Source organism: Microtus oregoni, unplaced genomic scaffold, assembly GCF_018167655.1.
Source record: "Microtus oregoni isolate MIOR12 unplaced genomic scaffold, Mior012 000071F_ref0000514, whole genome shotgun sequence".
NCBI lineage: Eukaryota > Metazoa > Chordata > Mammalia > Rodentia > Cricetidae > Microtus > Microtus oregoni.
This window is the reverse complement of record NW_024543978.1, coordinates 5,706,406-5,728,921: the sequence shown is the minus strand read 5'-3', so window position 1 is coordinate 5,728,921 and position 22,516 is coordinate 5,706,406. Positions and strand designations below refer to the sequence as shown.

Below are 22,516 nucleotides of genomic sequence, written 5' to 3'. Positions count from 1 at the left end.
TGATCTTGTTTCTAACTGGTTTCTTCCCTAGAGGCCACAGCATGGAGCAGCCTGTCACTTATCCATCATGTTGAAGATCATCTCGCAGGTCAGGCCTTCATCCTGGCTCTCGCTCCTGGCTGCACAATCGCCACTGTGGTGGCCGAGAGCCAGCTCCTCAGGGCACTGCGCCTCCTTCCAGGTGTTGCTCTCCTGGCCAGCAGTATCTAGGAGAAACCACGCAGACTGAGAACATGTGAGGGAAAGCCGAGACATCCCGGTCGGGAAACCAGAAAGTATGTTTTGAAATCGTTGCTGAAACAACCTGATTCTGGAATACTGGCTGTCAGTCTCCTGCCTCGAGTCAGGGCTGCTCAACTTGGGCAAAGGGGATAGGGACTCCTTTATGGAGGCACTGTGGGCACCATAGGAGGCAAGCAGCTTCTTGCCCATGAGATGCCTGTGGCAATCAAAAATGTCACTAGACACAGGGCAGTGGTGGTGCATGCCTTTAATCCCGGCACTCGGGAGGCAGAGGCAGGCGGATTTTGTTGAGTTCGAGGCCAGCCTGGTCTACAGAGCTAGTTTAAGGACAGGCTCCAAAGCTACAGAGAAACCCTGTCAAAAAAAAAAAAAAAGGTCACTAGACATGATCCTGGAGATAGCTCAGCAGGTAAGCGCTTGAGTTTGGGGTTGAGTGTGGGTGACTGTGCAGAGGGGTGGCTTACCTTAATGCAGTTGCCACTCTGACACAGTTGCCAAGCCCCTCAGTGACCGGGCTACAACAGCCCCACCCTCACTGACTTTCCAGCTGGGGTTAACCATGGGAAAACCACTGCCAGATTAGAACAAAGAGGTCAGAAAGGATGTACCGTTGTCCCATCCTGGTCCTTCCTCCACAGTCGGCTTCTTCTGCACAGCTCTTCCCTTTACGGAGGTGGCCACCTTCTCGTGCTCGGGGTCACACTTCTTCCTGTGTCTCTGCAGGTTACTCTGTGGGAGACGATACAGGCCACCAGTGAGCATCAGTGTCCCCATGTGTAGTTGGCAAGCATGGTTGGGAGATGGGCTTCCACAGGTGGAGGGACTCGTCACTGCTGGCCTGAGTTGAAACCTGTGGACCCACATGGTGGACGGAGAGAACTGGCTCCTGTGAATTGTGCTCTGAGCTCTGCATGTATGCTGCGGCACACGCTACACTCTCTGACACACTGCAAAGCACATCAATAATTACATACATCTTTTAAAAAGTGGGCTTCAGGAAGATAGTAGATAATATGTACTTTTAAGAGTTGGGGCCAAAACCAAAAAACAAACCCAAACCAAAATGACCTTAAAAATGTGTGTTTGTGTCTCTCTGTGTGTGTTTGTGTCTCTGTGTGTGTGTCTTTGTGTCTCTCTGTGTGTGTATGTTTGTGTCTCTGTGTGTGTGTGTGTTTGTGTCTCTCTGCGTGTGTGTCTCTCTGTGTGTTTGTGTCTCTCTGTGTGTGTTTGTGTCTTTCTGCGTGTGTGTCTCTCTGTGTGTTTGTGTCTCTCTGTGTGTGTTTGTGTGTCTCTCTGCGTGTGTGTCTCTCTGTGTGTGTTTGTGTCTCTGTGTGTGTGTTTGTGTATGTTATGTTATATATGTGTATGTAAATGGAGACCGTGCTGTTTCCCAGCCACGCAGACCTGAGTAATCACACAGAAACTATATTAATTATAGCACTGTTTGGCTGATGGCTCAGGTGTATGCCTAGCTTGCTCTTACATCTTAAATTAGCTCATTTCTATTAATCTGCGCATTACCATGAGGCTGTGGCTTACCAGTAAGGTTCTGCCATCTTTTTCCTTCAGCACCTACATGGCATCTGCTGGACCCTGCCTTCTTTCTCCCTGCATTCAGTTTAGTTTTCCCACCTACCTATTATATTCTACCCTGTCATAGGACAAAGCAGCTTCTTTATTAACCAATGGTAATAAGACGTATTCGTAGCACACAGAGGAGAATCCCACATCATGAGTATGCTACGTGTGTGTATGTGTGTGTGTGTGTGTGTGTGTGTGTGTGTGCATGTGTGTATGTGTGTGTGTGAGGGAGTAGGTGAAGGTATCTCTGGAGGTCAGAAGGGGGTGTCACATCTCCTGGAGCTGGAGTTGCTGTTGGCTGTGAGTCACTTGATGTGGGTACTGGGAACCCAAGTCAGGTCCTCTACAAGAGTAATACATGTACTTCACTGTTGAGGTTTCTCTCTGGGTCCCCCAAATGACCTTTTAAAGGGACTAGTGCAAACCTAACTTGTTTTTATTTTTAAAATAAATTTATCTTTACATGATGCTTCTACTCTGTAAAATGAGACCTGGCACTAAGCCAGAAATGCAATGTACCATCCATTGCTATGCCCACTCTCCTGCAGAGGCCTGCTGCCATCATGCAGAGGTCTGCCACGCGGCTGCTTTCCTGAGCTCAGGACACAGTTTGCAGCACCTCAGAGCTCAGAGACACAGGCTGGGCATGGTGGCTCATGTCTGTAATCTCAGCTGAGGAAAGATGTTGAGCAAAGCCATAACCAAGACGATCAGGTATAACAAACCCATCTTGGCTGGGTGTGCTTGCTAGCCCAGGTTGGGTTCTGGTGCACCCGTTTTTAGAAGAAGAATTGCCTTGCAAGGTTACTTTCAACTTGTGTGTTCCTTCGTGTGACATGGAAAATAGTTTGGGGCTCATCTTGGACTTTAAATCTCCCTGGCTAAGTACTCGTTGGTGGCTGGGTCATCCTGGAGATTGAGTAAGAGAGTGGATGAGATGCTGACTTAAAGAGAACACCGCTTGGCATCCAGTTATAGTTTGTGCTAAGACAAATGGACCCCATTTCTTGCTGTGCAAGCAAGGAATGTTTTCCTTTGTTTAACTGTTTTAGTTTTTTGTTTGTTTGTTTGCTTTAAGGGCCTATATCCCTGGGCCCCATGTACTGCCTCCTCCTCCTCCTCTTCCTCTTCTTCCTCCTCCTCCTCCTCCACCACCACCACCACCCATGCTGGCCTAACTTGGTATCTGTCTTAGGGTTTCTATTGCTGTGGTAAACAACAGGACCAAGAGCAACTTGGGGAGGAGAGGGTTGACTCCAGCCTACAGCCTCAGGTCACACACTCCGTCACTGAGAGAAGTCAGGGCAGGAACCCGAGCAGGGACCTGGAGGCAGGAGCTGACACAGAGGCCATGGAGGGGTGCTGCTTACTGGCTTGCTCCCCATGGCTTGCTCAGTCTGCTCTCCTCACCAGTCCGATACTCAACCCCCCTGGGCATCAGGCTCGAATCCAGAGGTGATGCTGTTTAGACACAGCCAGGCGGTGCTGGTACACTCCTTTAATCGCAGTACTTGGGAGGCAGAAGCAGGCAGATTTCTGTGAGTTCAAAGTCAGCCTGGTATACAAGAGCTAGTTCCAGGACAGGTTCCAAAGCTACACAGAGAAACCCTGTCTCAAAACAAACAAACAAACAAAATTAAAAAAAATAAACAAAACTAAAAAAGAAAGAAAATCCTGCCCAAATATCATACTTGAGACCTAGGTTCATGGCAGCATCTACCTACAGGCAAGAGAAAAAGGCCCACTATTGTTTTAACCTAAATTAAAAGCTTTTTAGATTTCTCTTCTCTCCCCATCTTGGAGGGAACTCACTCTGACTCTGGTCAATAGCTATCCAAGAATTCCAAAGATTCCTGTGGACAAAAGAAAGTGAGGGGGAGCCAGGAGATGAGCAGCGATTGTAGATGTTGAGTAATGTCCCTCTATCCTGACGACTACTGTGTGTAATCCCTCTATCCTGATGTCTACTGTGTGTAATGTCCCTCTATCCTGACGTCTACTGTGTGTAATGTCCCTCTATCCTGACGTCTACTGTGTGTAATGTCCCTCTATCCCCACGTCTACTGTGTGTAATGTCCCTCTATCCTGACGTCTACTGTGTGTAATGTCCCTCTATCCCCACGTCTACTGTGTGTAATGTCCCTCTATCCCCACGTCTACTGTGTGTAATGTCCCTCTATCCCCACGTCTACTGTGTGTAATGTCCCTCTATCCTGATGTCTACTGTGTGTAATGTCCCTCTATCCCCACGTCTACTGTGTGTAATGTCCCTCTATCCCCACGTCTACTGTGTGTAATGTCCCTCTATCCCGACGTCTACTGTGTGTAAAGTCCCTCTATCCTGACGTCTACTGTGTGTAATGTCCCTCTATCCCCACGTCTACTGTGTGTAATGTCCCTCTATCCTGACGTCTACTGTGTGTAATGTCCCTCTATCCCGACGTCTACTGTGTGTAATGTCCCTCTGTCCTGACGTCTACTGTGTGTAATCCCTCTATCCTGACGTCTACTGTGTGTAATGTCCCTCTGTCCTGACGTCTACTGTGTGAAATGTCCCTCTATCCTGACGTTACTGTGTGTAATGTCCCTCTATCCTGACGTCTACTGTGTGTAATGTCCCTCTATCCTGACGTCTACTGTGTGTAATGTCCCTCTATCCTGACGTCTACTGTGTGTAATGTCCCTCTATCCCCACGTCTACTGTGTGTAATCCCTCTATCCTGACGTCTACTGTGTGTAATCCCTCTATCCTGACGTCTATTGTGTGTAATACTGGTGACTTTTGCCCTGTCTTGGAGGCCACATAAATACAATTACTGATGCACTTTTGTGGTCTTTTAGATGGATCCATTGAAGAGATAACCTCAAACGCTATTATGGAATCGGGGCAGCAACCAATCAGGCTCCTTCCAGCTGGATGGCGTCATTGAGTTTGGCATTCAGGGTACATCTCCCACCAATGGGATGAGATGCTTGGGTTATTGAGTGTGGCACTCAGGGTACATCTCCCACCAACACAATAAGATGTAGTTACCACCTATGTCAGGGCTAAAAGACAGAGGCTATCTTGGTTGAGCCCGCTCACTAGCCCATTGTGAGTTCTGACATACTATATATATATGCATATATGTATATGTGTATATATGTATGTATATATATATGTGTGTGTGTGTGTGTGTGTGTGTGTGTGTGTGTATTGCTTGGCAAGTGACTTTAACTTAGTTCATGTGTTCCTGTGGGGGACACTGAGATTATTTTTCCTCAACATTTGCTGATAAGTGGTCTATCCACATCTGCTGCCAAACTGTAGCAGAAGCTGCCTGAGAAGCTGGGAGCGTTTGTTCTGTTTACAAAGAAAATGTGCTGCTCCTGGTTATGTGTGAAATAAAGTTTGTTTTCAGTCGTGGTGGTGGAGGGGTCAGGAGTCCTCTGAGCATCCGAGACAAGCCGTGGGCTCTTTCCCCAGCTGTGTGGGAAACGGCAACTCACACGCCTGCCGTGCATAAAGATTAGAGCTGAGAACTTCTGGTCCGTATGCTGAGCTAATACACATGAATACAGCTATGTCAGCCTTTTAAAAGCAGGCCAAAGATGCTGAGCGTGGCACATTTAGGCTCCTCTGGACACGGAGACAGTGGCATGTGCCTGCAGCGTCCCAGCCCCCATTAGCATCCTACCAGAGACCAAATCTGTGAGTCTGGAACAGACTCCTGGTGCCGGGACTCCAGAAAGGTGAGAATCCCAGATTAGTCCTTCATCCCTGTAGCTGGTCCTGGGACTTCTTGCTGCCACAGAGACAGACACCCAACAGACAGTCTGCCACCGAAGGCCACCCGCGGGTGGGGACATCTCAGTTACATGTGCCTCTCCCCCCACACTAGAGAAACTTGGCCCACAGGCTCCTGCTGTGGGACATCTCCCTCCTCTGAGATCTGTAAGAAGGGGTCCCCCTCTGTCTTAGCAGAGCCCCATCACGCTATCTGTCCATCTATGCTGTTACTAACTCTTCTGTAATCCAAAGGTCAGTCTGATCCGGTGTCCCTATGAGCCCTGCACCTGAGACCTTTCTCTTAATCTTCCAAAAGGTAAGCGGATTCAAGTATCCAGCTGTGCTCCCATTTTCAATAGCCAGAGCCACCCAGCCACACTGCTCCCCAGTTCCAGGCTCACATCTCCCATGTGATGTGATGTACATCTGCTGAACCTGGCGTTCTGAGGTTTAGAAAATGAATACCCCAACTGGCAGAATACAAAATGAATGTGGGATGCACTGTCAGATTTTACACCCTGGAAACGCCCGAGAAGGGAAACCACGCTGTGAAGACGCCGGCATTTAGTTCACAGGACAACTGTCAACGATCACACTTTAAAAGCTAGGTTCCACCCAGTTTGTGGCACATAAACCTTTAATCCCTGCACTTGGGAGGCAGAGCAGGTGGATCTCCCTGAGTTCAAGGCCAGCCTGGGCGATGTACTAGTTCCAGGCTAGCCAGGTCTTTGCAGTCAAAGAATTTCTCAAACTGTTTTTAACATAGTGTGTGGACAATCTGCTCTGGTGCTCCCCAGACCTGGGCCTGGTACAACACAGTTGTTTTACCAAAATGAAAGGGGTTAAAAACCAAAATAGCAGTAATAAGTAACCATGGGGCAATTTCTCTCTTCTCTCTCTCTCTCTCTCTCTCTCTCTCTCTCTCTCTCTCTCTCTCTCTCGGTTTTTTGAGACAGGGTTTCTCAGTGTAGCTTTGGAGCCTGTCCTTGAAACTCACCCTGTAAACCAGGCTGGCCTCGAACTCACAGACATCCATCTGCCTCTGCCTCATGAGTGCTGGAACTAAAGGTGTGCGCCATCACTGCCTGGCTTGGGGCAATTTCATACCCACTAAAGAACAAGACTAACAGACTATGGGTCTGGCCTGGTGGTCTAGACTGACCCACCTACTCAGACTGAACCCTGAGCAGAAGTTCAAGGCCAGAATGGACAGTTTAGCTGGAGCTGGTCTCAAAAACAAACACAAACAAAAAAATAGGAGGCCCAGGGGTGAGTCTGCCTGGCACACACCTGGCCTGGGTTCCATTCTCAAAAGTCTGTTTCTGGGCTTCCTTTCTGCCTTTTGAGGGACAGCGTGTGTTTATAAAATGCTTGACTTTCCTGAACCCCAAAACTAGTGGGAACCTTCCCCAGAGGTGGAGGCCATTGTTTGAAGTGCTGGTAACCCTTGAGACAGAGGGGTGCTTACCCGGCGGGAAAAGTCTTTGCCACACTTGAGGCAAAGGTGCACATTGGGGACGAAACTCGGGTCATGGTACTTCCTCAGGTGCACCATGAGCTGCTGCTTCTGCCGGAAGTGCTTGTTGCAGTCGAGGCAGGAGAATGGCTTCTCTCCCGTGTGTGTGAACATGTGTGCCGTCAAGCAGCGCTCCTGGGGGGGAAAGCAAGGACACGGCTGACCCGGGGTGGAAGGGTTCCTCAGAACTGTGCGTATATTCCTGTGCTTTCCTCTCCCAAGAGCGGTGTGGCCCTCATCAGAGCCAGGGCCTGCTGCATGCTAGGGCATCAGGGTTATCCTAGGCTACATGCGGAGTTGTAGGCCAGCCTGGGCTACAAGAGACCTGCCCAAAAAACCAAAAGCAAAACAAGCAGAAGTTCTCTAAGGCCCATACTTTGTAGAAGATGATGATGAATTATGTATGTGTGTGTATGCACACCTGGGTGGGGCTACCAGAGACTAGAGGGTGTCCGCTCCCCTGGGGCTAGAGTTAGGCAGGCGTTGGGAAGCAATTCTGGTCCTCTGTAAGAGCAGCGAGTACTCTCAACTGCTGAGCAGTGTCCCCAGCCCCAATCTAGCCTGCACTCTGAGAGGCGGTGATGTGAACTCCTGCCTCCAGCGTCCACTAGGGAGACAGCTCTGAGGCACACTTGGATCAAAGTGCTTCTGGCTGTGGATGAGACACAGCCGAATTCACGGTGAGAAACAGGAAGCGAGGCACTGATGCACGTTTTGTAAAGTAAAAAGAAAGCCGGTACATCAGGAAATAATGCTACGAACTGGAGAGACGGCTCAACTCTTAAGAGTACTGACTTATTCTAAGAGACCTGGGTTCAATTCCCACCACCTGTGTGGCAGCTCACCCCTGCCTCTGACTCCAGTTCCAGGGGATCTAACGGCCTCTCCTGACCTTTGTAGGCACTACACACCAGGTGCACAGACACACATGCACACAAAATATACATATACATAAAAAAACTAAAAAAGATAATGGGGCTGGAGAGATGGCTCAGAAGCTAGGAGCACTCGCTGCTCTTCAGAGGACCCGGGTTCAGTTCTCAGCACCCACATGGCAGCTCACAACTGACTGTAGACCCAGAGACTCACCTGCCTCTGTGCTGGGACTGATGTGTGCACCACCACACCCAGCCCCGTGTCTGTATGTGTGTAAGTGTGCAGAGCTCTGGAGATGCACTGGATCCCCTGCCTCTGTGCTGGGACTGATGTGTGCACCACCACACCCAGCCCCGTGTCTGTATGTGTGTAAGTGTGCAGAGCTCTGGAGATGCACTGGATCCCCCACAGGTGGAGTTATAGGTAGCTGCCTGCCATCCAACACAGGTGCTGGGATTTGAACTCTTGTCCTCATGATAGAACAGCAACTGCTGCACCAGCTCTCCAGTCTCTAGCTTCCTTCTTTCTTTCTAAAGTTTATGTTTATTTATTGCTTTATTTCGATAGATAGGAGTGTTTTTATTGCTTGTATGTACATGCACCATGTGTATACCTGGTACCAGGGAAGTCAGAAGGGTGTCAGATGCCCTAGAACTGGAGTTACCTTGCATTATGGATAGTTGTGAATGACCATGTGGGTTCTGGGAATCCAACTCAGACCCTCTGCAGGAGCGACAATTGCTCCTAAGAGCTGAGCCACCTCTCCAACCCCGAGCCTCTTTCTTAAGAACGACCGCTTCCCAGTCTCTGCAACCACTCACACTGTACCTGCTTGCATGCGTAATCGCACTGCTTGCATTTGAACTTCTTCTCGTTCTTATGGGTCCTCTGGTGCTGGATGAGGGCATAGCGCTCATGGAAGCCAGCAGGACAGTATCGGCACTTGATCTCCACAGGGCTGTGGCTGTGCAGGTTGCGCAGATGGACACCTGTTGGAGACACAGGAGACACTGCTGCCCTGTGGCCCTGTGAATGCCTAGGGACTCCCTGGGTAGGGTGGGCAGTTCTGGGCACTGCAGACTGTCTTCTGCACCTTGCCCCCTCCCCCATGTTAGCTGGCCTCCCTCAGAGACGACAGACAGCAGCATCCATACCAGGGGCGCGCCCCCAGGACACAAACACCCTCCTGACCCCACCTGAGCACGACTGTCGTGAAGGAACTAACAAGAGACCTCAGTCTAAGACCTATTCAACTGGGAGAGCGTGGCTATAGGCTGGCCGTGAATGTTGAGAACCCTAGCACAATGCAGGGGCTTCAGAGCCAGGCTAAAGGGTTTTCTGTAACAAAAACACGACTGTTGTCCTGCTGGGAGTCCAGACCCCTTTGTCCCCATGACCCGAGAGAGGTGCACACTGGGCACTGTCTAGGACACTCCTCCTTTAGCTAAGTGTCATGCCCGGTAGCCATGTGAAAGGCTGAACAAGATGCCAGTATGATGGAGGAGCACCCTGCACCCCCCGATTCAGAGGGACCACTCCCTCCCTACAGGGAGATGAAGAGCCATACTGTCGTGGTATATCTATTGTATTTTAATAAATAAAGATTGACTGGGGATCAGGAGAGTAAAACAGCCACACTGCTCAGCCTCGACCTCAGTCTGAAATGGCGATCCTGCCTCCAGGAATCTCAGAATGAGGCTGTGTTTGAGAGCTGTCTCCTCCTGTTTTATAATCCTCTCTAGGGCTGGGATTAAAGGTGTGCACGCCCGGTTTCTATGGCAAACTTGTATGGCTACTGGGATTAAAGGTGTGTGTTACTACTGCCTGGCTGTAAGGCTGACCAGTGGGACTGTTTTACTCTCTGATCTCAGGCAAGCTTTATTTATTATACAATTGAAATGCCGCTACACCACACAGCTACAGAACCCCTGCAGGGGCTGCAGATCAGTCCCCTCTAGCATGCGACAAACAGGTTCTACTTGACAACTGACTACTGGTCCTTTTGTCCTAACAGGTCCCACTGTGCAGTGCTTGGTGATACTGCAGGAACTCAGAGGCATTGACAGAATGTTCCAGATGAAAGGTAAAAGTTAAAATTGGTCAAATGCCTTTAACCTTGCAGGGATATTTCCAAAGTCTCTGGGATTTTCTGAGGCAACTGGGAGGACTTTTATTTTTACTGATACTTTTACTGTCTCTTGTAACATCATACTTTTGGGGCAGAGAGGGGAAAAAGAAGAGGACAAATAGGAAGTCCTTGGAGATCTAGGGGCTCCCCTGCCATCTCCCTGTCCTTGATAGCTCCTTGCCCTAAATAAACTCTGCCCTCCGCACGTGCTGCTCCTATGCTAAAGGCTGTCTGCCTCTCTCTGCAGGGCTGGTTGCACTGCAGGCTCCCAAGCGCATACACAGAGTCGCCCCTGCAAACTTCACCTCTCCTGGGGTGTCCTGTGTCACAAGGCTCACCACAGGAGAAGGCAGACTTTGTGTCACAGGCTTCCTCTTACTGAAGCAAGTTCCTCAGTTCCCCCTCTATACCCCAAGCTCCCGGCCGAGCGTGCAAATGGCAGGCTGAGGAGGGGACATCGTGACCGCTGTCCCTGGCAGAAAACTCATCTGTGTCTTTCAGTCTCAGTGTCTTTATCTGTAAGAGCAAATCCAACACGAGATAAAAGCAATACCCATGGATTTGATCAGATAGGTATGCAGACTGGGGGGCTGGCAGCTCCTGAACCGCACTTACTCAGATCGGCCACCAGAGGGCGGGACAGGACCTCTGTAAAAACATTTCTAGAAATGTTTCCCAAGCTCTCCAGGCCTTTCAGAACTGGGCAGGCTCTGCAGCTTTGGGAGTCCAAAGGGCAGGTCTGTATTGTGGCCAAGGAGACGCCGTTAAACCAGGCACTCACGCAGGTCGCTCTTCCTTGCGATGACGGTAGCACAGTGGGGACACACGTGTTTGGGCACATTCTCTCCATGCTTCTGTGCCACGTGGATCTTCAAGGTTCCACTCTGAGTGAAGCGGGCATGGCAAGTGGGGCATTCATAGGGCTTCTCACCTGGGACATGAACAACAAGTGACTCTTGGGGCATGGTGTCCCCATGAGCCCGGTCCTTCCCAAAGGATGCCTGGGCTGGGGCTTCACCTTTCCATAGGTTTAGCCTCAATGGCACAGGGCTGGAAAGACAAGCCAGACAGCAGGGTCACAGGGCTCAGATGTGAAACCCTGGTGGCCCCTCACTAGCTCAGAGTGGGTGCATGAGATTGCGTAGAGTGAGGAGACCTGGGCATGCCTAGCCTTTACGCAATGAACCAACTGAGCAGGCTCACAGCTCTCATTTGAGAGGGTGTATGGCTCTCGCCTGAGTGTGTGCACGGCTCTCACCTGAATGTGAACGTGGCTCTCGCCTGGGTGTGTGCACAGTTCTCACCTGAGTGTGCGTGGCTCTCACCTGAGTGTGAGCATGGGCTCTCGCCTGAGTGTGAACACAGTTCTCACCTGAGTGTGAGCATGGGCTCTCGCCTGAGTGTGAGCATGGGCTCTCGCCTGAGTGTGTGCACAGTTCTTACCTGAGTGTGCATGGCTCTCACCTGAGTGTGCATGGCTCTCACCTGAGTGTGCGTGGCTCTCACCTGAGTGTGCGTGGCTCTCACCTGAGTGTGAGCGTGGCTCTCACCTGAGTGTGAGTGTGGCTCTCACCTGAGTGTGCGTGGCTCTCACCTGAGTGTGAGCGTGGCTCTCACCTGAGTGTGCGTGTGGCTCTCACCTGAGTGAGCGTGGCTCTCACCTGAGTGTGCGTGGCTCTCACCTGAGTGTGAGCGTGACTCTCACCTGAGTGTGCGTGCCTCTCATCTGAGTGTGAGCGTGGCTCTCACCTGAGTGTGCGTGGCTCTCACCTGAGTGTGAGCGTGGCTCTCACCTGAGTGTGTGTGTGGCTCTCACCTGAGTGTGCGTGCCTCTCACCTGAGTGTGAGTGTGGCTCTCACCTGAGTGTGCGTGGCTCTCACCTGAGTGTGCGTGGCTCTCACCTGAGTGTGCGTGCCTCTCACCTGAGTGTGAGCACCTCTCACCTGAGTGGATCCGCATATGGCGTTTCAGCTTGTAGGTGTCCTTGCTGGCATAAGTACATTGGTAGCACTGGAAGGGACGCTCACCTGTGTGTGAGCGGATATGACGCTTCAGCTTGCTTGCCTAGGACAGGTGGGAGAGAGTTATTGCGATGGGAACCTAAGGGTGGTCAGGGTTTCAGTTAACCAACTTCCTGTGAAAGATATGAGCAACCCAGAAATCAAGAAACTGAGGCAGAGGGTTGCTGTAATTCACGGTTCACTTAGGCTACATCAGGAGACCTTGTGTCAAACACTCTTCTCCACCACCCCCCAAAAAATGAACACAGAAAAAGAATAGGGAAAAAAGGGAACCTAGTACATGCCTGCAATTCCAACTTTGGGGAAACTATGGCAGGAGGATTGCTGCAAGTTGGAGAACAGCCTGGGTCATACCGTGAACCCAAAGTTAACCTGGGCTATAGAGACCTTGTCTCAAAAGAGCAAAAGGAAAAATTTAATTCAACCAGACCTCAGCGTCAGGGTGTCCCATAAAACAGAACTGTCCAATCTGCTGATGGTTCCTAGTTCTGCCACTGGCTGTACACACAAGATCCTTTGGGGTTGGTGAATGAGCAGCAGTTTGAAGACTTCCACCCTCAATTTCACTTTACAAACAGAAACAGAGCTTCTGCTCAATGCTGTGTATGTTTCCCTTTTTATTTCCAAGTCCTTGTCCGCTCATGGTGGCAGTAAGGTTTAAATGACCGAGGAGATACACACTGGGAACGCTCTCCAAGGTGGGAAAGCTGGACCATTAGACAAATGCCAGCTCAGCGTCCTCACGGGTCACTGCTAACTGAGTACAAGACTGTTGCCCTGAAGGGTGATTCTGTGTGCTACTGACTTAAAGATGTTTTTGAGACAGGGACTGGCCTCAGATTCTCAGCGATCCTACTGCCTCAGCCTCCTGTATGATGGTCTTGCTATACTCACATGGGAGGCAGAGGCAAGGGGATCTCTGTGAGTTTGAGGTCAGCCTGGTCTATACAGTGAGTTCCAGGCCAGCCAAGGCTACAGAGTGAGTGCTAGACCAACCAGGGCCATGTTAGGAGCTCCCGTCTCAGACACAAACACAGGTAACAAAGAGGGGAGCTGTAAGGGGAAGAATGAACTCTACTAGGGGTCGAAGTTCACCACGTAGGAACCCGTGTGAAACTTCTCGTTCACCACAGCGGCCTGCTTTCCTACCACCCTTTCTCTCGGTGTTCCCCGGGGAGCAGAGCCATCGGCCTCATTGGACTGGAGGCTTGGGAGCCCACATCAGCCCTGCTTACGCTCAGCAAGGGTAAATGGACCTGCTTCCCTGGAACGCAGGAGCCTGGAAGGACATTCGAGAACAGAGGAAGACTTGGAGTGTAAAGCAATACTGAGACAGACGACTCGGCTTGATTTTTCTTAAAGAACTGTGAGGATCAACTTTCATGTATCACAGAAAGGAAAGAAAAAGATTTTTTTTTTTTAACACTGCAGTGTGGGAGGTTCCAGGGTTCAGGAGGCGAACGGTAGGAGATCAGAGGTGGTAACACAGGACATCCCTGCCTGGCTTCTTGAGGCGGGCAAGTGTTCTACCACTGAACTACATCTCCAGCCTCTTTTTACTTTTTATTCTGAGACCATGTTTAAGTTGTACAGGCTGGCCCGGAGCTCACATTATAGCCCAGGCAGGCCTCGAACTTGCCTCCAAGGGGCTCAGCAGAATGCAAAAGCATCATAAACTGGTGTGTCTAATCTACTTTGCTAGGTCACGTGTAAAGGGGTGGGGCAGGGAGGGCATAGCCCATCATCCTATCTCAGTGCTAGCCAGAAGGTACCATCAAGACAGCGGCATCGTGGGCAGTGCCCCTGGGGCCATCCCTGGGCTGCATGGGCACTCTGCCACTGGGCAGGGTCTCAGAGTTCCTGGGGAGAATGGTGGGACACCCACAGTAAGTCCTTCTCACGAGGAGCCTCGGAGTGCCCTTGTTGGATACCTTCTGAACCCTCACGTTGCTGTCACAACCTTTGCCTCAGCTGGGAACGCTCTTTTTAAAAATAGCTGCAGCGGAAAGAGGTTCTTGGAACCAAATTCCGACCCGTCTGTGAAATCCCCCGATTTATGAAACACACTTGCGTCACTGCCGTGGTTAAGCTTGCTCTGTCCCCTTTAGCTTAGTTCCTGTTAAGAGTCCCTGCTTAACCTGCCTCTGCCAGGCTCAGACCAGGAAGCAGTCAGTGCCCTCATGTGAGGTGGAACCTCGGATACAGACTGTTGGAGAAGCCACAAATGGCCTTTGTTTCACCGAGGGTCCTGACAGCAGCTGTCCAGGCCGGTCATCCCAGCTACTCAGGAAGCTGAGGTAGGAGGACTTCAAGTTCAAGGATTGCCTGAGCTGCAGAATGAGTTCAAGGCCAGCATGGGCAACTTAGTGAGACCTTGTCTCACAAAAGAAAACAAAGCTGAGAACATAGGTCAGTGATAGAGCAGTTGTTTAGCATGGTGGAGGCCCTGGGTTCAAGCCCTAGTGCCACAGAATACACACACACACACACGTACCACACACCACACACATGTAGCACACACACCACACACATACACACACACCACACACATGCAGCACACACATACACATAACGCAGACACCACACATACACACACACACACACACACACTTAGTTGTCATGAGCAGAGCATGCAGATAATTCCATTGGCGTCCCTGGTGCTGTGGTGTGTGTGGACAGGGTTACATCTTGAAGCCATCAGTTATGGGTCTGTCCAGGTGGTGTTGGGGGCACAGCTTCAGTCCAAACTCCCAAGTTCTATGCTAGAGAAGACACTCTGGTTTGTGACCCTGACAGTGGCATAAAGTACTGGGAAGGCCTTTTCAACAAGTCAGAGGGGTCTCTCTCTCTCTTTGGTCTTAAATTTTCACTTTGTGCATACGAGTGCTTTGCCTGCATGTATGTGCCCGGTGCCCAGAGGCCAGAGGAGAGGGCATCTAATCTCTTGGAACTGGAGCTACAGAGATTTGGTTGTGAGCCACCACATGAGTGCTGGGAGTCAAACCAGATCCCCTGCCAGAGCAGCTGGTGTTCGTGACTGCGGGCCATTTCTCCAGCCCCGGGGTTATTTCTCAATTGTAGCTAATATCTACAATCTGTATACTTTTAAATATTGTTGGCTCAGCAGCTAACAGCATGGATTACCCTTGCAGAGGACTCAAGCCATGTCCCTGGAACGGCTGTCAGACAGCTCCTGACCACTTTAACTCCAGCACCAGGGGATCTGGTCTCTTTATCGGTCTCCACAGGGACCTGTACTCATGGGCACATGCCACCTCCCCCAGTTTAAAAAAATAATCAAAGTAAATACAGATAAATATTGTTTGGGGACAGTGAGATGACGCGGCTGGTAAAGGTGCTTGCTGCCAAGCCTAGAGGTCTAAGTTCAACCCTCCAGAAGGGGAGAACTAGCTCCCTCAAGCTGTCCTCTGACGGTCAGGATGAAGACCAAGCTGGCCCTGAACTCACAGCAATCATCCTGTCACAGTGCCGTGATTCCAGGTGTGAGCCACCATACCCAGCTCCAATTTCCTATATCCGGTTTGGACACTAATGCCTGTGGCTTGCTTCTGGCATAGATTTTAAAATACGGTAAACAGTTGAGTAACGGGTTAGCCTCTCCCTCGGGGTGGCGATTTCTCACTCTTGTACAAGGCGGAAGGGGCCTTACCTCGACGCTGGCATACTTGCACAGGGAGCACTTGAAGGGCTTCTCATAAGTGTGTTTGTAACGCCTGTGCCGGACCAGTTCTCCGCTGGTGACAAATGCCATGTCACAGTCCCCGCACTTGTAGGGCCTGGTTCCTAGAAAAATCACATGGTTTACACTTTTCAAACAAGACTTAACTGCAAAACTTCCAGTGACTTCTTAGTTCTGAAATGGCAGTCTGAAAAGGCTTCAGCAATTAAGAAGTTCTTTGAACTATAAATATCACAGATGTACGAGACAACGCTCTGGGTAACAGTCAGTGCTTTTAGCTGAAATTCAAGAAGGCGTGTGGAGGGGGCAAAACCAAGCTGGGAATGGTGCGGGCAGCCTGGTAACCCCTGCTCTCAGAAGGCTAAGGCAGGGGGGATTGGTGGCTGGAGATCAGTGGGCTACAAGTGAGACCTATTTCCAAAACAAAACAGATGAAGAAAGACAAAACTAAGCATAAATACTTGCACAAGGGGAACCCACCTTCTTGTTGGAGAGCAAGGTATAAGTGGTCCCTGAACGCTCATGATGAGGCCTAATTAATAAATTAGACACTAAAACTCAGGACAAACGACAATAAGGAATTGACAGAGTAAATGAGCTCGGCTGGGCCCAAGGGCACCATCCTGGCTGCTCAGGGGCGGAAACAGGAGGCTCACAAGGTCCAGACTAACCTGGGCAACTTAGACCTGTCTCAACATAGAAAGTAAAGATCTGCAAATGTAGCCCAGCAGTGGAGAACTTCCCTAGCATGCTTGAGTCCTCACTTTTACAAAGCACGGGCAACAAATTGAGTTTAGCAGATGCCAAGAGGATACTGACAAAACTCTTTAAACTACGCACTGACAGGAAAATTATTTAAACGTCTGAGCTGTTGCTTCTGCAATTCCCTTTCCTGTTGCAGTGCTGGGGACGAAGCCCAGGACCCTGCATGCACTAGGCAATGCACTAGGCACGGAGCTCCACCCCCAGCTCCTGGGATTTTCTATTTGCTAGGTTGACCAACAGAAACCGCAGTGAAGCCCCAGGAGAAGGGAGAACTCACCGGTTCCCCCGCACCCTCCCTGAGGCATGCAGCACATCTGGGAAGGAAGGTCACCCAGGGCGCCTCACCTGTGTGGGTGTTGACGTGGTTCCGAAGGAGGGTGACAGTGCGGAAAGCCTTCAGGCACAGGTGGCACAGGTGAGGTCTCTCATCGTTGTGAATTCTCTTGTGGCGGGTAAAAGTCGAGAACTTGGAAGATGTGAACAGGCAGACGTCACACTGGAAGGAGCGTGGCTTTCCTATAGGGAGAAGACATTTGGGAAGCTCTGTCCTGAGCAGTTCCAGCAAAGGCCAGGATTAGGAGATGTCTCAACACCTCAGGATACCCCGTGCTTGATCGAGAGCATCTTGTCAGGAAATAAGTTTCTGTTTAGGTCCCTAACCTATCTTCCTGCTGTGCAGAACGGGCACCAGTGGGGCTCACTAATGTCTGCAACACCCATTCCAGAAAATCTTGTGCCCTCTTCTGGCCTCCATGGGCACTGCACACAGATGGTGCACAGAGACACATGAATACACATGCGCACACGCGCGCGCGCGCGCACACACACACACACACACACACACACATTAAAAATAAATCAATCCTAGCTGGGCAGTGGTGGCACACTCCTTTCATCCCAGCCTTCAGGAGGCAGAGACAGGTGGATCTCTATGAGTTTGAGGTCAGTCTGGTTTACAGAGTGAGTTCTAAGATAGTCAGGGCTACACAGAGAAGCCCTGTCTCAAAAAACAATAAAACAAAAACAAAATTAAAAAAATTAGTCTTAAAGAAATGTCACAACATTTAGAGTGTGGCAGGGATCAGAAAGGACAGAAGATGAAGTGTCTGCTCAAAGCAGGGAGTCCTAGAAGAGAATCTCCCTTAAACATGGACCCGAGTGCATGTGTTCTCTGTTGAGTGAACTGGAGACTCCCGCCTGGCTTCTCAGCATCCTCCACCCAAGCCAGGGAGCTCTGGCAAACTGGCAGGAAGCGGAATGAAACCACAGCCAACAGCTCCACGCGACTATTTAGGTTTGTATCTAAAATAACTAAAATGAAAACAAAACGTGGCCCCTCTCTGATGTAAGCCTCACGTTCACGCCCACCAGCCACGTGGCCCGTGGCTACTGGACTGGATACGGTATTTCCTGTACCTCAGCTGCTCCACTTGGCAGAGCCAGGCCAGACAGACAAGTGAGGACGCCCTCCGGCAAGACACAGCTGCAAAGGAGGAGCAGCCCCCATTAACATTTCTTGACGAAGCTCCTAAGGAGCTTCCAGCACCGTGGACGATCACACCTGTGGTTTTAAGGCACTGAGCAACTGCTGCTTGGTGACAACAGCCACCAGAAACTCACACAGCAGCCGAGGCTATGCAGGCGTTTCTCTATGGGCCACACACAGAGGGGCAATGCATGCTTGGAGACAACGGCCACTAGGAAGACGTGAACGAAAGCAGCAGGACTCCTTTTCACACCCAGGACCATCGGAACAACCATCAGAACAATGGGACACAGCACCGAAACTGGCTTGGTAAGGGTGTGGAGGAACGAGTCTCTGACACTGCAGGTGGCTATGGAGAACGTCCGGCAGTCTCTCAGAAAGCTAGACACGGCCGGGAGAGATGGCTTAGTGTGGAGGAGTGCTTTCTGTGCAAGCACAAGGACCTGAGTTCAAATCCCCAGCGCCCTTATAAAAAGTCAGGCGTGACCTTGAATGCCTTTAACTCTAGTGTTGTGGGAGTTGGAGACAGGGGGACTGCTGGAGCTTGCTGGTCTCTAGCCTAGCTTCAGGTTCAGAGAGAGAGACAGTCTCCAGAGAGTAAGGTAGAGAGTGGTATAGACACACAGTCTGTGTCCTCTTCCTGTAGGGTTTCCACATGCATGTACATACACACACACACACACACACACACACACACACACACACACACGTTAAACATAGAACAAAGATATGACCCAGAAATTCCACTCATTATGTACATTCCCCCAAATTATTAATAGTCATAGCAACACCATTCACAATAGCAAAGAGCGGGAACAATCTCGCTCTTTGCTAGGTTTGCAAGGGACGAGCAGATAAATAATCGTGGTATGTCCATACGATTGAACACTAGGCAGCTGTTAAAAAGAAAATGCTACTATATGTTACAATAAGGCTGAACCCTGAAACGACTAAGTGAAAGAATAAGGATCCATGGGCCACATGGTTTATAAGTATTATTATGGACATATTGGTGGCTCCCAGGGCTAGGAGGCCAGGGAGGGAAAGTAATGAATGGTAGAGGTTTCTTTCGGGGGTGATAAAAATGTTTTGGAATTAGTGTGATGATGATTGCACAGGACTACAAATACATTAAAAGCTGGAAAGCGAGGTAGGCGAGAAATTTGGGGCTACAGCCTCATGACCGACTGTATGAGAAGCTGCCCTAAGGCCAAGAGCCAAACCTCCACCTTCAGAGGCAGAAACCCACGGGAATGGCCCTGGCCCTGCAGAAGGGAACTGAAGAGTTGGCAGGGTGGTTGGTCCCTTTGTAAACCGAGTCACCTCCTTCCCAACCTGGCCGTGGGTCACTAGAAGATAGAGACACCTTGTGCTGTCATAAACTGACTTTTTAGTGCTGTTTTGTCAGCTTCTTTGTTTTCCTTGCCGGACCGGGGATGGAGCCCAAGCTCTCACGCATCTAAGAAAGTGCTGAGCCACCGAGCCACAATTCCAGTCAGAGAAGACTTTTTAAAAAGTCATCTCAAAATTGGAATAATGGGATAAAATGTCTTGATTTAAATAAGTAAGAAATGACTTTAAAACAGCAGCCCATTAAACCACTGTAAGAGTCAAATTCCTCCTGTGGGCCTCTAGGATGTCATCTATTATGCTGCTGTTATAAGACCTCCCCAGAGCTCCACAGGGCCCTGCCTCTGAGTGCCCTGACAGGGCCATTGACGGCCACAGGAAGGCCACTCTTTCTGCTGGCTTGACCCTTGGTCCCAGCTCCTAGGCTGGCTTCATTCTCCACAATGACCCCCAGCCTGGCACAGTCTTTCTTCCTGCCCCCCAGTCTCCCTCTGTTTTTCTTTCTGACCCCCAGCTTTGCTGTCCCCTTGCCTAGCCTCTAGCCTTCTGCAGAAAGGGCTCCCTGGTCCCATTCCCTTCACTCTTTGCCTTTCTATGGGGCCAGGGCTTGCTGCTCCCTGCTCTGTAATCAACTGCCCCCAAGAAACTTCAAGTCAGAAAGCAGAGCCCCAGGCCTGGTCTGTGATTTATGTGCATAATACTTTCTGGAACATTTAAAAACCACTTTTTAAAATGTCTATATGCAAAACAAAAACAACAACAACAACAAAACCCCCCCAAAAAACCTTTTGGCTTCAATTTTCAATATAGAACATCAGTTTAAAATTTCTTCCATTTCCTGATATTCTGAAAGGAGTTTATAAAAGTCAACACCTCAAACTTCAACAACTGCCACCGTCCCACGAGAAAAACAGGGGTCTCTCAGCAGTTCATGCAAGCGGGCCAGCCTACCCTTGGCCTTCCTCGGAGGTTTTGTGGCCGCAGCCTTAGGCGCACTTGTCTGGTTTGGCGCGGGCTGATCTTGCTGTTCTTCTAGGTTCAGATGGGAAATGGTCAGAACGATTTCATCTTTTCCTTCATCAGCCGGTGCCACTTCCACAAAAAGGTATCTCTCTTCTCCTTCCTTCTCTGGTCCTCCCTCTGAAAACAGTTGGTCCTTCTCATCGTCTTCCAACTGATAAGTGAAAACAAGCAATCAGAGGCAACACTGTTACTTACAGTCTGATGGAGTTCTTCGTTCTGGCAAACCACAGAACACAGAAGGAAAAGCAAACACATAAGGCTGTTCACAGCTACCAAACGTGTGCTATTAAACTGGCGTTAACTTAGCATCGGGGTTTCTGTGGTGGCTCGGTCTTATTTGGTGGTGGTGGTTTTCTTATTTATTTTATATTTTATATGCATTGGTATTTTGCCTGCATGTATGGCTGAGTGAGAGTGTTGGGTCCCCTAGAACCTAAGTCACACACAGCTGTGAGCTGCCATGTGGGTGCTGGGAATCGAACCCAGATCCTCAGGAAGAGCAGCCCGCGCTCTTAACCACTGGACCATCTCTCCAGTCCCGGGGGTGTTTTTCTTTTGGGTTCTTACAGGGTCTGTCGTCCAGCCAGCCTCAAACTCACTATATACCTGAGGATGACCCTGACCCTCTCCTCCTCCTGCCTCCACCTCGTGAATGCCCCACTGTGGGCCTCCAAGCTAGATTTATAAGGACTGGGGATGAAAACCTGGTTCCATGTGTGCAGGTGGGTACTGTACCAGCTGAGTTGTAGCTCCAGGCCATAGTATTTCCTTTTTCAAATGCAACGCACCTCACACAAAGAGCATTTTTCCCTGTAACATTTTTGTGTTTTGTCTTGTTTTGTTTTTTGAGGCAGTGTTTCTCTGTGTAGCCCTGGCTGTCCTGAAACTCGCTTTGTAGACCAGGCTGACCTCAAAGTCACTGAGAACTGCCTGCCTCTGTCTCCCAAGTGCTGGGATTAAATCCTGTAGATTTTTTAAAACACACATATAAGCCGGGCGGTGGTGGCGCACGCCTTTAATCCCAGCACTCGGGAGGCAGAGGCAGGTGGATCTCTGTGAGTTCGAGGCCAGCCTGGTCTACAAGAGCTAGTTCCAGGACAGGAACCAAAAGCTATGGAGAAACCCTGTCTCGAAAATCAAAAATAAATAAATAAATAAAAACACACACATATATTATATTATATTGTATTGTATTATATTATATGTGTGTTTATATATGGTAAGGTCTCTTGTTATTTTTATACTGGGCTTTACTTTCCAACTTCAAATTATCTTGTCCATACATAATATCACCCAAAGCCTTGATCTAAGGAAAATCAGATTTACTTTCCTCTCTCCCACAAGGCATCGGCGTGTAGGAAAGGAACATACCTTCATCAAGGCTGTGCCTTCACCCAAGTCTGGCATTAATTCCTGGTCCTCCTCAACCACTGGCACACCCTCCCACAGCAGGTGGAATTGCGTGCGCTCCAGCTCCTCAGGTGGGCACAGCTCTTCCGGGATGCTGATGGCCACACAGTGCTGAAGGCTGGGCTGGGGCTCTTGTTCCAGCCACAGCACGGAGGGCAGTGGCCCAAAGCTTTCTGCCTGTGGCAGCATCACTGGAAACCCCTCGGAGTGTGGCCCGCTCAGCCACCCCAACTCCTGCAGGTGCCCATCCTGAGAGGTCAGGTGCACGGTCTGCAGGGTCAGGATCCTCCTATCGCTCTCCACCGGGACCGACAAAGGCAGCTCGGGCTGGTCTTTCTGGGGCCCCGCATTCAGAAGCTGGCAGAACTCGGCCTCCACCTCGACAGCACACTCCTGGGCTCCCATTCTTTGTACCCCACCCTTCTCCTTTTCCTTTTCCTGGTCTCCAGGCTTCAACTTCTGCTCTTTGATTTGGGTGAAGGGCTCAGAAGGGACAGGCACCTCGGCGGCAGCCATCGTGATGTCCCCTGATGGGAAAGAGAGCATGCAATCTTTACGGGGTGCAGAGGGGCTGAGGCCTAACGGACAGAGATTTTCAAAGTGCAAAAGACAGAGCCCACATTCCAGGCCAGTCTGGACTCTGTAGC

The 22,516-nt window shown here is 50.1% G+C and overlaps 1 protein-coding gene across 1 annotated transcript; it reads right to left on the bottom strand.

The window, feature by feature from the left end:
- Positions 1–54: 54 nt before the first annotated feature.
- Ctcfl (CCCTC-binding factor like) lies at positions 55–22,385 on the bottom strand. Its single transcript, XM_041641879.1, has 10 exons — positions 21,831–22,385; positions 20,388–20,610; positions 16,946–17,116; positions 15,806–15,939; positions 12,058–12,178; positions 10,895–11,044; positions 8,814–8,974; positions 7,062–7,244; positions 852–972; positions 55–206 (listed from the first exon to the last, which is right to left on the bottom strand). Exons 1-10 carry the CDS (start codon positions 22,383–22,385, stop codon positions 55–57), a joined length of 1,971 nt encoding a protein of 656 aa, XP_041497813.1.
- Positions 22,386–22,516: the final 131 nt, after the last annotated feature.